The sequence below is a fragment of the Apostichopus japonicus genome, chromosome 1, assembly GCF_037975245.1.
Source record: "Apostichopus japonicus isolate 1M-3 chromosome 1, ASM3797524v1, whole genome shotgun sequence".
Classification (NCBI taxonomy): Eukaryota; Metazoa; Echinodermata; class Holothuroidea; order Aspidochirotida; family Stichopodidae; genus Apostichopus; species Apostichopus japonicus.
The window spans coordinates 9,607,900-9,625,339 of record NC_092561.1 but is presented as its reverse complement, the minus strand read 5'-3'; the positions used below and the strand labels follow the sequence as shown (position 1 = coordinate 9,625,339).

Genomic DNA, 17,440 nt, shown 5'->3' with positions numbered 1-17,440 from the left:
GGTTTCTCCTGCCTTTAACGGAAGTATATGAAGTGACACACTTAAATCTCGATAGCACTACAATTATGCAAGAAAAATGTCACCTCCCGCAGTATGAGGCCTTCGGCAGGGCACTTGAAATACGATGCAGCGCTGAAAATGTTTGGTTAAAATTCGTGGCGACTGTGGGTCGTTGGTCTGCTTCGTTCTTAAAGTATGACAATGCAGAACTTACACAGTAAGCTACAGTAAGTTTGAGTATGGGCTTTCATTACAACCAATGAGGGATATATTTTGAATATTTCTGAATTTGCTTTCGGCATGTGGTTAGTTGCAATTAACATTGTCTGGGGTAACAAGCTTTGCATTTACTGAATGAATTCATTAATGTTGGTAAAGTTAAGTGGTTAACGAATATAAATTTGTTTGTCGAAAATACCTCTTCAATCCTGCCATCTAAGCTTGGATGATCATCATTATCATCATTTTAAACATTATTATGAACTATGAAGCAGTATTTGGGATGTTTGTGGTAAATTGCTCCAAAATTAGTGAAAATATGCAGTATAAAGAATCGAATCGTTAGCAGACAGTTGCTTTAAGTGCATCTCTTTCAGTAGGATGGAATACATGGAAGGAAACATGAGATGCAACCACATATTATGTTCATGGTTTTATAGAGCGTTTCTTTAAAGCAAATCGAAGGTTTACATTCTCATGTGTTGAAGATAAAAAACGGACGTACTGTAAATGAACCACGAGAGCGGATGGATGCGTGGTACATTGAGGAAATTCAGTAAAGGCACGGAGGTCAATAATTAATGAGAAAAAGAAAAAAGGAACTGGTGTAGAGGGAATACCACAGTGTGCTATATCTTAGACGAAAAAGGGAAAAACATCCATTTCCTCTGGTACTATCTGGGCTCAAAGCTAAAGAGAGGAGAGTTAATTCTGATTAAAAGATGAGAAAACTGAATTGCAGCACTATGGCGCGAGAAAGCGGAATATATTATGTACAACAATATATATGCTTTACTTGCAAAATACATACATGGTTTACTTCAAAAATACATTTTAGACATATTTATTCTACAAAAATATATTCTCTGACACAAAAGCATTTATAATATAAATATATATTCTCTAAGAGAAAAATATATATTTTCTTTCAATATATATATATATATATATATCTTGTTAAAAAACATATATATTCTCTGACAGAAAAATATTTTTCTCTAACAAAATATATAAATTCTGAGACAGAAAAAATATATATTTTACAGGAAAAATTATATTCTGTGCAAAAATATATTTTTATTGTGTGTACGAAAATATATATATTCTCTAACAACAAAATTCTATTCTGTGCGAAAAAATATATTCTGGTCGAAAAATATATATATGCTGTACAAAGTACCAAAACATATATATTCTCTGACAGAAAAATATTTTTCTCTAACAAAATATATAAATTCTGAGACAGAAAAAATATATATTCTACAGGAAAAATTATATTCTGTGCAAAAATATATTTTTATTGTGTGTACAGAAAATATATATATTCTCTAACATTCAAGACCTATTCTGTGCGAAAAAATATATATGCTGTACAAAGTACGGAGCTCTGTAAGTGCTGACCAAGATGTTTGTTAAGTTGTTCAGTAACTTCAGCAGTGACCAGCCTGTTCATGACACTGGCCATTCATAAAACGCACATGTTTGCTCAGAATCTTAATGCAGTTCATAGTTAGTGGGTTTGCGATATCACATTGCACATGATAGTACCAGGGATTATTCCATAACAACTCCCTGATTGTATTACGGTACGTTCGACAGCGAAGCCTTCTGTACCGTACGTAACTAGCCGGCTTAACAGTAACTGCTCACTTCTTCACATTTCAAGGTTATTAGTTTGGAACGTTAGCCGGTGTGTTACGTAAGCAGTTTGCCAAATCTTGCAAAGGAAACGAACGTGGGAAAGTCATTTGCACAGCTCAAATTTCCTGCGATCTACCGCTAGTGCCTATTGAAATCTGTAAGGCAGGTAAACTGTTACGTCAGTGGTGCAGGGCGCATTTCACTCAATTTTCTATTTTTTGTAGAGAATATATATATTTTTCTCTTAGAGAATATATATATATTTTTTCTCTTAGAGAATATATATATTTTTCTCTTAGAATATATATATTTTTTCTCGTACAGAATATATATATTTTTTCTCTTAGAGAATATATATATTTTTTCTCTTAGATAATATATATATTTTTCTCTTAGAGAATATATATATTTTTTCTCTTAGAGAATATATATATTTTTCTCTTAGAGAATATATATATTTTTCTCTTAGAATATATATATTTTTTCTCGTAGAAAATATATATTTTTTCTCTTAGAGAAAATATATATTTTTCTCTTAGAATATATATATTTTTTCTCGTACAGAATATATATATTTTTTTTCTTAGAGAATATATATATTTTTTCTTTTAGATAATATTTATATATATATTTCTCTTAGAGAATATATATATATTTTTCTCTTAGAGAATATATATGTTTTTCTCTTCGAGAATATATATATTTTTTCTCTTAGAGAATATATATATTTTTTCTCTTAGAGAATAAATATATTTTTTCTCTTAGAGAATATATATATTTTTTCTCGTACAGAATATATATATTTTTTTTCTTAGAGAATATATATATTTTTTCTTTTAGATAATATTTATATATATATTTCTCTTAGAGAATATATATATATTTTTCTCTTAGAGAATATATATGTTTTTCTCTTCGAGAATATATATATTTTTTCTCTTAGAGAATATATATATTTTTTCTCTTAGAGAATATATATATTTTTTCTCTTAGAAAATATATATATTTTTCTCTTAGAATATATATATTTTTTCTCGTAGAAAATATATATTTTTTCTCTTAGAGAATATTTTTTTTCTCTTAGATAATATATATATATATATATATATATATATATATATATATATATTTCTCTTAGAGAATATATATTTAATTTTTCTCTAAGAGAATATATATATCTTCGGCATAGAAACATATAATAAAGTTAACCATGTATATATTTTGCAAGTACAGCATATATATATTTGTACGTAATATATTCCGCTTTCTCGCGCCATACAGCACTGGTAAAAATATACTTGTTAAGTTCTACAGACCGACGTCAACCTACACTGGACATTTTTCTGTGGGTGATTGCATTGATATTTTTTTAAAGTTACTTTTCCCAAGTTTTTAAAAGTTTACTAGAGGAAAGCAGAACTCATAAGTGTCGATTTAAAATTTTCAAAGTGAATGCTGAATGTCTTTAATACTTGGGGATGGGTCTAAGTAGAAGTGTGCAATATTTGACAATGCTTAGACCAGTGTGTGGGCAATTTTAAATGTTTGTGTTGGAATGCTAATTAATGAAGAATAAAATAGTAATTCAAGCCACCAATTAAAAGAGAGTGGAAAGTTCTTTTAATATGGAATGTCCATTAAGGGCTCCTAAGCACAAGCAGAAAGGGGGGGGGGGGGGGAGGGGCAGGTGGGAAGTGAGGCTTTAATTAGTGTCGTTCCCAAACCGTTGCCAATTATGATTTGCAGTACTACATCATAAATTCTTCTTTTACAATGGTTAGAAACATTTACATACACTGATCTCATGACATCAGGGGAGGAGGGCCTATGCTTCAAGTTCTCCCCCTCCCCTTCCAATTATTTGTACAACAGCTATTTCACACACACATAGTGCCACCACAGGCAACAATTTCAACATCACTTAGCATTAATCTGACTTCTCCTTTATTCCAAACCTGTGATCTCTGTTCGTTAAAATTAAAAGTTCATGTGAATCCTCATGGGTATGACGTTAAACTGCAACCAGGCAGAGTGGGGAGGCTGTGTGTGGGGTTAGTCAGTCCCAGGCCAACGTCCTATAAAAAGCGCACAAGAAGCCATTTTTACCTACAATGTGACTGGCGAGTCAGTCGGCGCCATAAAACCGAGCGGGCCCATGGGTTGGGTTGGGTTGGGAGCAGTCTGCATGGCGGAATTGGCGTTCTACGGTATTGAAGGCATGCAGCAGCACCAGCAGTAGGTGTGCATGTAGTAAAGGGCGGTTGTACTTGCTAGTATGTTCCGGCCAGCTGCATCCGTAGCGGTTTGACGTCCCAGCGGATTATTAGTCTAAAATTCTCTTGTATTTTGAATGATGTATGATAATGAACAGAACGTTATGGAGTCGGCAATTAGGACCCCCAGGGTTGACCGTGCTCCTAGAGCTCCTGGGGAAGGATCAATTCAAGATAGGAGCTCTGAGACATACAATGACGAGCCACGCTTAAACTCATTTGAGAGGCATGGTTCTGATACTTCTCAGGCAACTTCTGGTAGAGGTCAACGATATCTGAACATCGCAACATGGAATGTCCGTACTTTGAATGATTGTGGCAAATTACATCAGGTCCGCATGGAAGCAGAGCGTTTGAGTTTGGATGTACTAGGGCTTGCAGAAGTTAGATGGACATCATCTGGACAGGTGAATACAAATGGATGGATGTTCTACTACACAGGCGATGACAAAGTTCACCAAAGAGGTGTGGGTTTCCTTGTAGCACCAAAGACTGTCAAAACGGTACTGAAAGTTCACCCAATTTCAGATAGAATTATTGTGATCCGTCTCAATGCAAAGCCACGGCCAATGACAATTATCCAGGTCTACATGCCAACATCTGAGGCAGAAGATGATGAGGTGCTTTCGATATATGCAATGTTGCAAAAGGTAGTGGATGATTGTCCAAAGAAAGACCGTCTTGTGGTGATGGGAGACTTCAATGCTCAAATTGGTGCAAATTGCCAGCACATGTCCTGTGGAAAGTTTGGTGTCGGAGAAGGTAATGACCGGGGGCAAATGTTCCTTGACTGGCTCAGTGATAACAAATTAATTGCTGTAAACACCTGCTCTCAACACAGAAAGAACCAGTTGTATACTTGGTGCTCCCCTGGAGGTCAATGGAAGAACCAAATTGACTTCATTGCCATAAGGCTACGTGACAGAAGAGAATGCAAGGATAGCCGGGCATTACGCAGTGCTGACTGTGGTTCAGACCACCAACTAGTTTGGATGAAACTGAAGGGACGCAGTTGGAACAACAAAAAACTGCTTACCAAGAAGCTCAAGCTAAATCTGGAACAGTTGAAAGATCCAGTCACTGCAGCTGCATTCGAATACAGTGTCAAAGGTCATCTAAAAGGCAAGGATGTCACATTGCCAGTTTTGGCAGATGCACTAACTTCAGCAACAAAAGAACATTGTCTGGTTGTAAGGAAGACAGAGAAACCGTGGATAAATGACCCAGACTGCCAAGACTTGATTGACCAAAGACGACAAGCGAAGATAACCAACTTTCAAGGCGCAGATTACAGAAACCTATGCAAATCTGTCAAGACAGTATGTCGCAAGGCAAAACGGAAGTGGTTGGCTGGTTTGAGTGCTGAGGCAGATCAATCATTCAGGTCTGGAAATACCAAGCGTACCTACCAGCTGATAAAGCAGATTAGTGGGAGGAGATCTCCTCAGCCAGGCATTGGTATCAAGGATAAGAATGGAGATATGCTTTATGAAGCCGATAAGATCAAAGACCGATGGTTAGAGTATGGCACACAACTCTTTAGCTCAGACATACCAGGGCACACTCCTGATGAACATCCACCAGAAGCACTGGAACCAGAAGTTATGCCAAGTGAAATTAGAGCAGCCATAAAGAAACTGAAGGTTGGCAAAGCGGCTGGTCTGGATGGGACTTCTGGAGAAATGATAAAGGCAGGAGGAGAGACCGTAGTACAAGCCATGAAAACAATAAGTGATAACATCTGGAGGACTGGTGTTTGGCCAAGCGACTGGACACAATCTGAAATTATTACCCTACCAAAGGTACCAGGAACACAGGACTGCTCCAAGCATAGAACCATCAGTTTGTTGTGCTACGCTTCTAAAGTGCTGCTGGAAGTTATTCGTAACAGGTTAGCACACTTTGTAATGCCGCAGATCGCTGAGGAGCAGTTTGGTTTTGTTGCCGGCAAAGGGACAACTGATGCTATCCTCACCATACGTAACATCATTGAGAAAACAGTGAAAAGACAAGATCAACAATTGTGGCTGATGTTTGTTGATCACAGCAAAGCCTTTGACACAGTCAACCATGCTGTCCTGTGGAAAACTCTCTTGGATTATGGCACGCATAAACACCTAGTCTGGCTACTGGAGAGACTATACTTAGAAGCTACTGGAGTTATTAGAGTCGAAGATGACCACACAGACCAGTTTCCATTTGAGAAAGGAGTTCGTCAGGGCTGCATTGTGTCCCCCTTGCTTTTCAATGCCTGTGGTGAAGCCATCTTGCGACAGGTGAAAGAGACACTAGATGAAAGATCGGGTAGCATTGTTGGTGGAAGAGCAATATGGAATATACGCTATGCTGATGACACCACACTGATTGCACGCTCAAAGACGGAACTGGAAAAGCAAGCAGTAGAATTGGAGAAATGCAGCCACACCTTTGGTCTCCATATAAACTCAGCCAAAACTCATGTTATGGTTCATGGTAGCAAAGAACAGATCTTTCTTGGCGGAAGTGCAATCAACCAGGTAGACAGCTTCAAATACCTTGGCTCAATGGTAAGGATTGATGGAGACTCTACACCAGAGATTTGTACTAGGTTGGCAATTGCAAGAGATGCCACCAGCCAACTAATTGGATTGTGGAAGGCAAAAGAGATCAGCCTGAAACTGAAGAAACAGCTGGTGAAATCTCTTGTGTGGAGTGTAGCTCTCTATGGTGCAGAAAGTTGGGCATTAAAACAGAATGACATGAAGAAAATAGAATCATTTGAGCTGTGGGTGTGGCGTAGAATGCTTCAGGTCAACTGGAAAGATAGAAAGACAAATGCTTGGATCCGCCAAAGGTAGGAGTTTCAGAAGAGGAAGGTCTACTTGTCCAGTTAAGGAAGAGGAAGCTGTCCATGTATTGACATTGGAACCGCCGATCAGATAGCCTAATTCAGATGACAGTAGAAGGAGAAGTAGAAGGGAAGGCCAGGCCAGGACGTAGGAAAACAGGATGGATCGATAACATCAGGAAGTGGACGGATGGAGGAATGGCCGTGGCAAGAGCAAAGGCAAACAAGAGAATGCCGACAGTTCTATGAGGACTATGGCAAAACAGCAGCAGCAGCAGCAGTGAATCCTCAGAACTGAAACGTACACTTTCATTTTGTCCCACCATGCGTACTGTAAAAATATGAAAATTCTTATTGGAAATATATTTAGCACTGCAGTCCTCGAAAATTGAACTGCTTAATATTATAACCTTGACGATTTTGCCCAAGAAAATAATAAACATAGATAGACTACACATGATTACATTAATCACATTACTCCTCCACTAGATTATGTAGGTAATTTAAGGGTAATTACTGCTGAAGGCCAATGATGTAAAGAGTAGTTGGACAAGTTAAACTGAAGATCTACCGTATCGTTATAAATCTAGAGTTTACATTAAGTCCCTCAGTCCTATGAATATTCATTATTTATCTTCCACATTTTGACTGGTAGAATCCCAATCATGTTTTGATTGCTCATAAATACTTATAAGTTTCAACCTTGAAATCACTTATTTTGCACGTTTAATTCGCATCGATTTTGAAACTTGCATACATGTACTTGTCCATGCGACGCAGCTGCAAATGTTATTAAATCAAAATTCAATTTGAAGGTGCGTGAGCAACAGTGTGAAACAAAATGAATTAATATCAGTAATTCTTATGAGTTTTGTTTTATTTTTTTACAATTATTCAGCCTACAATGTTTTGATTTATGAGATATTAATTACAAGGAGAATAGTAAATGTCAGCATTTTTTGGGGTTTATATCATGTGTTTAGTAACAGTTCTTTTCAGATTCCACAATACATATATAAAAGAGCATTCGCTCATCTTTTAAACAGGGATTGTCTATATTATCTGTTCACTTTCCAATGGATTTGTGACACTCTGCTCGATGTCACACCATCATGACGACACAGAATAATTTAGTGTAGTGTGCAATGTTTGTGTAGCAGAACAATGGGGTCTAAATTATTGTCTCGTATAGAATATGTTGATATGGTTATTGTGTACAAAAACTGCCACTCATCTTAGTTCAAATAAAATTAAAATGTTAGCAAACTGATTATCCACTAGAGAGCCTGTGTAAGACAATGTGTAAAAGTAAGTTGGCCTAACGTTTCGATCCTAGCAGGATCTTCTTCAGAGGCTAAATGACAAGTAACATTAACAGAAGGGACAAAACCATGCACAGAATACAGACAGGATAATGAGCAGTGTGAACACAAAGAGATAAATGTAAGGGGATCAGTAGACAACGGAGGAGGATCCTCTTTTTGTCCATCTACTGTTTTTCTCCTACCTCTCCTCTTCCCCTGTTGGTTTCTTTCTTTCTTCTCTCTATCCCTTGTCTACTAATCTCTGTCTACTAATTTATGTCGGTATTCTGTGCGTGTTTTTGTCCCTTCTGTTACTGTTACTTGTCATTCAGCCTTTGAAGAAGACCCTGCTATGATCGAAACATCAGACCAACTTACTTTTACACTCATCTAAGTTGCAAGTTTTTCTTTTGTTCTATCTAGCCAAAATTTGCCACGTTTGGAACAGCATTTTCCGATAAGATACATATTAAATTATTTTATGATGGTTACAGTCTCATCGTTATGGCACTGGGGTTAACTGAGAGTGAATCAATATTTATTTATTTTTTTGTGCCCAGGATCTATCCTTTGTGACATTTCTTACAAAGTACATCAAATAACCTACACGGTTCATTCTCCAATCATTTGGAGACTTCAAAGAAAACAGTACTTAGCATTCTTCCCAATTTTTATAATTTTCAAAGCACTCTGAGATGTACAGTGTCAGTATGTAGAATATATCACAAATTAAACGCAGTCACCCTTGTGAGTCACTGCCAATTACAATGAAGTGTCTAATTAGATTGATGCATGCAAACTCTATGTTTCTTCATTTGTCTATCAAATCAGAAACGAAAGAAAAAAATTTGTCCTTGCCAAAGCTTTGGTATCGGTTTCATTAGGTTTACGCCAAACGTTAATCATTTTATTCATTACAGGCCTAATGACTTGATTAGTTCAGCCCACGGTCTTCAGTCCTTTGTGGTGATACATACTGTGAAAATGACTATGTTGTAGCACTTTGGAGCTTGGTCGCAATGCATAATTAGCTGGCAAATGGCTGATCGATGTTGCTTGGTAACCAGTATGCCAGAAAAATTCCTCTGACATGAGTTACAGTTAGGAGCAAAGTACCAAACTGCATGCTTATGCTCAAACAGAATACTTAAAAAATATTTAATGGAAATTCTCTCTGAAAAATAATATGCAATTCAATCTTCAACATTTAGGTTTAAAACTAATTCGGAGAATATGTATGTACTCTACTACTTAGTTATATCGGCTGCAAAACTCAAATTTGAAGAACTGAAATTAGATAGTAAATGACTAGCAACTATTTTCTCCACACTAATATATATAGGTATACATGTTGGTCAATCTGACCACCTCAGGTGTAAAGGATGGTGACTATATGAAATGAGCTGTGTTGCAATATCTTTACAAATTTTCTTAACAACCGATTGTGTACATTTTTTGAAAACTTTAAAAAATCAAAATCGAAACGAAAACAGCTCGCTGGGAAATCTAAAATAAATTTGACATTCTGGCCGACGTTTACCTGTACTTTTCTCCTTCAAATTGGTCTCTAAAAGAAATTAAAAGAGAACTATTTATAAACAGTTATGTATTTACAGTACACCCAATTCTGATAACTAAAGATAATTACTGTGGAAAAGCACAAACTTCAAGAGCACAGGTGTCTTCGTTGTGAGGTTTAAATTAATGTGCTGTTTTCTGCTCAGCCTAGTATTAAATTGTTTTATACAAGAACAATGACAACACCATGGTCAAGTTGTTAAGGAGATGGACTAACCTCCCCCCCCCCTCTACTGTAGACCTGTATTCCAGCTAAGAGCACTGGCGGGCCACCAATACGTCACATGTTCCCCTTGATGGCAAAAAAAGTTCAATACCCATCTACGCCCGGTTGTATCTTGCAGTTTTGAAGGTTCTGCATGTGTCCCTTACAATATAGTATACATGGTGCAGTACGTCTGTGCACAAACACTGCTATGTACATCTGTGCACATGTATAGCAATTTATTATGTACATTTCATCATGTATGCGATACCGAATAAATTATTCCCTGCACGTACAAGGTATTAAACCTTAACAAAAAAAAAGGCTTAAAGATATATAGATCTAGTCTGTTGTGCTATTCCAGATTTGTTTATTACATTATGGGATGCAGATGTGGTGCTCACATTTGGTTGGTTGGGTGGTTGTTTGGGTGGTTGGTTGGGTGGTTGGTTGGGTGTGACATGTGACCAGGGGGTTATCAGTCGTAACATCATCCAGGACACCCATGGCCTTAATTGACACATGGGGGTAAACTTGGACTTTTCTGCTGTAAAGAAAACAGCTTCTGTTGGTCAAGGGGGGGGGGATGGGAGGGGTGACCTATAAAAAATGAACTTTTTATTTGCCACTTAGTTGCTGCAGCTTACCTTTTTCTTTAGGTGATGATGGGTCAAATGGTTCAACTTCCTTCACACTGTGTTTACAGGAGAGTCTTTGCCAGGCTTCATCTGGGTTGGTGGTACCTGGATCAACCAACACCTCAGATATGCCGTCTTGACACTTTGGGCAACCGATCGATCGACCCCCGCCAGGAGTTTTCAGAAAACGACTGCAAGTGAAAAATGATGTAAATGCGTTGGGTAAGCTAGTACCTACAGTATTTTACAAAACATTCTGTAAGCTGTTAATAGACATCAGCAATACAATATATTAAAGGGTGTGAAGACTAGCGCAGAAAGAAATGTCTCATGCCGGTAGTCTGACCTAGTTTTGAATGAGGTGTAACAGAAGTGTTAGACACCACCATCGATCCCAGAAAATACACACAGCTTGTTACCGTCGGTAATTAGACACAAGTGTACTGTCACTATATACAGCTACGTCAATACCCACAGCACAGTGTATATAGCATCAATGGACATCTCAGCAGGGAGTTGTTATGGAACTACCTGATCTCAGGTCCAGATAAAAGATAACAAGGTATCACGTTTCATTACTGTCTGCATTGTGTAGCGACAAGAAGAAAACTTCAGTTGCAAGCAACGGAAAGTTAACTTTTTCAGGTCGCGGCACACGGTTTGGGCCGAGTCTTCAATGCCTTTAAAATATTATTCAAAGAGTGTTTTGCTACTGACCACTTCTATTGATTAATTTTTTGGCAGAGTGGATGTTTTGAAATTGAAGAAGCTGAGCAAGTGACAGCTGTATTCTTAGACATGAACTCACTCGACAGACCACCAGAGGCTACGTCCAGCTTTTTTCGACTGAAGTTTGTCTTCTTACTACATGTAGAAAGACTTCATTTAACAAAGCGAAACAGTCTATAACGTTACATGTATGTTTTAATAGAATTAGTGAAGTAATTATGACGGTATTTCATTTTCAAGAAAAAGAAAATATTGTCTCTGATATTTGCTAAGCATGAGAGTCACAGTTCAGCAAAAAACTTGTTGTAACAATTACATGTAATATGAGCCAATAAATAGGATAGGAAAAAAAGAACTTTATCTTGATACATTTGTCGAAAATACTAGAGCTACCTTTCAAATAGAATTTGTAAAAAGACAGTCAAATACATATTTCATATAAAGGTTTCTCCATGTTTGAAATCTCTTTCCATTTTCGGGGTCACAATCTTAAAATATTCATAGTAAAGGAATGCATGCAATATATATAAGGATATATGTTAATCCTGTGGGTTATGAAGCATATAATCTCACTGTACTGTACTAGTGTAACCATTGCTAATCTGGGTTTATTCCTCAAGAGAAATGGCAGGTCTTTGCTTGAACTCCTTCATCCTTATTGCTATCTATCTCTGTTGCCATTTGAAATTAAAATGATTTGCATCCAGAATATATTATGACGGCATACTGAGTACAGCCTATTAAGCAAGACATATATATAGATACTAAATTGATCTATTATTTATCTATTACTTCACAAGTTCGAGTCACTCCCAGATTAATGTATGTCGTCCAGTTACAGAGTTGTTGACAATTGACAATTCATAATCATGGACATTAAATATGAATGTAAGAGACTGACTTCGGTCAGCTTGCGGCTTTGATAAACCAATGAGGCTTCTTCGCGAGTGCTTGCAGGAGGATCTAAAATACATACATACAAGTTATATTGGTACAATTATGTTGTATAAAATTTGAAGGAAAAAGTAAATTAATGTATTCACACATAGCCTACCATATTAAAGTGACCAGTAGGCCTAAGGCTTAATTGGGTAATACACATTTTGAATGAAATCCAGTCTCTCAGTTTGTTTTTAATGAAAAGGTATCAGATACAATTACTGCCTAACAAATAACCAGTGCAGTAGGGTAAATGAGGCAGTTTCTGGTCAAATATCATGATTTTATGACAATACAATACAATGAATGTTTGTTCTTTTCTCTCACTATCATTAAATATTGGTCAGATCTTCAGAATTTCTGTGGTAACTTTAATGGTTTCCTGCTGAGAAACCATAGGGCCTATCAGCCAATAATGGCAATATATGTTATTTTAGTTGGTAGGCAAGTACTTTCTAAATTCTATCTGTTTTCTGTTGCTTTTGCAAAAGCTGATTAATCAATTTAAGCTGCTAAAATGTGCTCTTAATTGTAGACTGTATTAATACTTAACTCCAATCTTAAATGTGATACTGCTACTGCTAGATTTCTAAATAAAGTTAGGCCTAGGCTAGGTTAACTTAAAGTTAAGGTCGAGGGCAAAATGTTATTTAGACTTATAGTAAACCGCAACTTTTCTTTATAGCTAACCTTACTTAGGTCTTTTCTGTGTTCTAATTTAATGTAACATTACTGAAAATTTGTGAAGCCTAGGCTAGTCTATCAGTAGTTTCAACTTCAAGTCTCGTAAAACTAAAGCCTAAAGGTCAAGTCCACCTAACCAGTTAGGCACGGCCTGGTCCCACCTACAAACTGGCGCGCTACGGTACAATATAACTAGAACCTATGGAATAGGCTACTTTGCAGATGGTATAGCCTAATCGGATATACGCGCACACTTTAGAATCAGTCGTTACTGGGGCTACAATATTTATTACTAAAATTTAGCTTACCGAAACGACATTGTCTTTTCAGCAGGTGAACTTATTATAAGCGTACGTGTATCCTTGTTCGAGAGCGTTCAACTGCCTGTAAATTATTCCTCCAGTGTTATTATATACCACCCGGTGTGCAGCGTGAGCATAACTTCCTTGGCAGCTATCCACTACAGATGATCTGACCATCCACGGTGCTTTACAATCCTCACACTTGATTAACAAAATTTTAGCGATAACTTCGCGTAAACGTACACACTTAACGTTCTTTACGATCCTGAAGTGAAATTAAATGTCGAAGATTACGAAGTAGCGTTATCCTTGTTCATTGTAAGTGCAGCAACGACAATGACCTGCAAGTCCTCAAAATATGCATGTCAAGCTTGGTCTTTAATAAAATATTGCATTTAAACATGCAGCGCATATGCGGCATCTTACTTTCCACGGTGGCCCAGAAGGGACATGTGAAATAGCATTTCAATCCGAATTTAGAGACTAAAAGTTGAAATTTCGAGATAAAAGGTTAACTTCAGGTTTAAAACTGTCACGTTTTCTTCTTACAAAATCATGACTTGTGATAAAAAGTTGACAAAAATATTTTTTACTTTATGTCTACTGTCCGGTTTGGGCCACAGTACTAGGCATGTCCGATTCATTGTAATTTGCTTGCCATGCCCAACCGGATACGTACATTTGCGACTTCGCGCGTAGGTAGTTACGTGGAAAGGTTATGGTTGCAAAAAGGTTGTAAGACATAAAATGCTGTTAAAACAAGCAAGCATTTGTTAGGATTTAGTATTACAAATCTTGCGTATCGTATGATTTAAGTGAGCAAGACATCTTTTCCAGGAATACGGCTTGCTTTATTTGAGTGGGAAGGGAATTTTCACTTCGTAATGTCGAGAAAAAAAAAATCAAAATAAAATAAAACTGTTAGCAAACTAATTATCCACTAGAGAGCCTGTGTAGGAGAATGTGTAAAAGTAAGTTGGCCTGACGTTTCGATCCTAGTAGGATCTTCTTCAAAGGCTAAATGACAAGTGACTTGTCATCTAGCCTGAGAAAAAAGTGTAAGAAATGGACATTTGAAAACTGAAATAATAAAACTTTGGGATAAAAATGAGCAATTTCGGTTTAATTGTAGGATGTAATTTAGAGGGAAAAAAAGATGAGATTCCGAAAAACTGTCAAAACGTTAAGGACAAGGGCTAAAGTTTCAGATAAAGTAGTCAAAATGCTGAGATAAGCTAATCCGCCTGGGCCACAGTAGCATCTACAAATGTAAATTCTTCTTGGGAAGATTCCCAAACTGGCCACCATGCAGTTTTCTACCTCCTGCCCCCCTGAAGTACCCGTTACATCCTACAACACTGGACTCATTTGTGGGTAGGGGAGTAGGGTGGGGAGTAGAAGGAGATACATCTTACATTCAATTTGTGTATGGTTCTGATCAAGTGTATGTGCATTCATGTAAGCTTACTCTTCCAGTCCAATAAACGGATCGACACCCCTGGGTTGACGTTAATTCATTCCTTTTCCCAACAATTCAACCGTTTAGATTGAGGAATACAAACCAATTGCCAATTGAAATACTTGAAAAAGGAGCACGTTAGCAGGAGTTCAAGACTTTAAGCATGACTAAAGATTACAAACTTTTGAATTTGTTACTATTCTTCTATTGAAAATCTGAGTACAAATCCACCAGGCCGAGTATAATAGTATAGATAACAATATATGCTGGAAACCAATGCCGGGTACAGACTCAGAAACCTGCATGCCATTGCCATATAACGTCACACTAGTCTTAAAGGTATGTTGTATTGGCCCAAATATGCTAGATATTCAAATCATTATGGTCACCTTTGGTCAAAATTTTTAAACTGTTTTTTATGATACCTTCGAGGAGATTTACCTCATTGGGACATTCAGTCATCTTGTGTGTTCCTTAAAAATGTCTGAGAACAATTTCGAGAGTAAAGACCTGAAGGAAAGTATTTTTTGAAAACTTCTAACAATTAAAGCGTGCTATAATTTGGGCCTAGACTTATTAACTTTAGGTTTGGTAGTAGTAATCGAGCAGTCATTGGATTACAATTTAACCTGGACCGACTATGTCAATGAGGACACGGTAAGAAAGTGGGATCAACTTTTCATGTCTACCGGCATATTCCACTATTACGAGAGGGGTGTTTCTAACATTTGTTTCGTCTGTATCGTATTTGTGTAGAATCTCACAGTCGTTATACTGAACGTTGTATGTTGTGCGTCGTGTTGGTAGTCGGGTGATATTAACAATTTTAAACCACCTCTTTATGTGTCTAGTAATATTTACCAATAAATCTATATAGTACCAATCATGTTTGAGAAAACGACTGAGATCCCTTACGTATGCCAACTTATTACCAAATGGTATAGTCCTACATGGTATGGAAAGCGTACCAACCATTGAGCTCGGCAAATGTGACGCATGTTGGAGGAGACGTGCAATATCAATAAATAAATACTAAACCAACTAAAGAGGGTCATGTGACGTGTTACACTGTAGTACTTAAATTTTATAAATACTCCTTGAATTTGTACTTAACATTAATATGTCTGATCTCATAGCTATAGATCACAATTCCTAGCGAAGCTACGCAAACAATGGAATCTTGCTTAGTGGTATATTTTTTCCAATGTTTATCGCAATTGTCAACACCAAAACCGGCCATTTGGAGTAATTTCTCTCAAAGAATCGAAACGGCAACTGTTAGGCACGTAGCTTTTCAAGACTGCACACAATATACATAGACAAGAGAAGCAAATGGACAACACGAGTTGTTTTCCCTTAGCAACGCAAAACTTGTGACACTTAGAGCACTGCATGAATTGTATAGATTTCTGGCTGTACACACTCCACTTTTAAATGGTGTGATAGCTAAAACCTTGCAAGGCCACCTCTAAAGTAAACCCCAAATTGGAGAAGTTTACAAGGGAAAATATGAGCTCCGGCCCAAAACATTGAAAATAAACATATTAAGCTAGGGTTTTACAATCAATAAAATTGACATATCACTTGTTGTGGATAGAAAATGTATAGTGCATCATTCATTGAAAAGCCAACACACTATTTGAAACGATGTAAATTCACACACTTTGCGCACACACTTAACTATAAAATGAAAACAGCTGTATGTAACATGGAAGGCTACTTCACAACGGAGTGTATACTAATTGGTAAAATATTCAGTAACGGATGAATCATCATTTTCATACCCTGATCCTGATGAAATTTTGAATGAAGTGTTAGCAACGACTATAATACCACCCAGTTGAATATACTTGACCAATCACAAAGTATAGTTTAGATCAGGGTTTGCCTAACTTTATCCTCCCACGAACCCCTTGTGGATGCCAGAGTTGTCCACGAACCCCCAACTTTTCGAGACATGATCTGGGTCATTCTTAATACTCATAACAGTGGTTCGTAAAAGATCAAGTTCGTAGTGTAATGCATGAATATTGTAATGAAAAAACAAGAGATAAACAAATATTTATTTGGAAACTTCAAGATCAGATCAGCTCTTTATCTTTACAACGTACTGTCATGCGTACATCAACTTCACCAAAGTCATGCATCCTGTGTCTGTTTCATAATTCAGTTATTTATCACATGCACGGTACGGTACTACTATGGCAACATATGCGTATGGAACGCGAAAAGAGTTTGTCGATAGGTACGACTTTTGTACATTACTAAATTATATATCAGATTTTAGTTCAACAAAAAGTACTCTAGTTTTGACTTTCAGAAACGTCTCACGAACCCCCTGGGATGGACTTACGCACCCCTGCGGGTTCATGCACCCCAGTTAGGGAACCTCTGGTTTACATGGAAATGATGTGAGGGAGAGCAGATTATACACTATGAAAACTGTTCAACTTTTGTTGCACTTACCTGTACATCATGCATCTTCTGGATTCTCAAAGGACGTTTCTCCCATCCTTAATATTTTATTAGGATAGGGTTTTTCTCCTTTGTCTTTCTCATATTACATCCATTAAAATTCGAAATTCAGTGAAGTGCTTGTGCACACCTACTTAACTGATGTATGTCTTCTGTGTGTGTTTTAT

At 37.0% G+C, this 17,440-nt stretch overlaps 2 protein-coding genes across 2 annotated transcripts in view; both read right to left on the bottom strand.

Annotated features, from left to right (window-relative positions):
- Window positions 1–13,716, bottom strand: part of LOC139966796 (metallophosphoesterase MPPED2-like) — a 36,451-nt gene extending 22,735 nt beyond the window's left edge. Inside the window, exons 1-2 of the mRNA XM_071970160.1 lie at window positions 13,346–13,716; window positions 10,695–10,876 (exon numbers count right to left, since the gene is read on the bottom strand). Of these exons, the coding sequence (XP_071826261.1) occupies window positions 10,695–10,876; window positions 13,346–13,356 (193 nt within the window). The 5' untranslated portion in view covers window positions 13,357–13,716. The remainder of the gene's footprint in view (window positions 1–10,694; window positions 10,877–13,345) is intronic.
- LOC139966892 (ras-related protein Rab-21-like) overlaps window positions 1–17,440 on the bottom strand; it is a 178,118-nt gene that overhangs the window by 44,684 nt on the left and 115,994 nt on the right. The window lies entirely within an intron of this gene.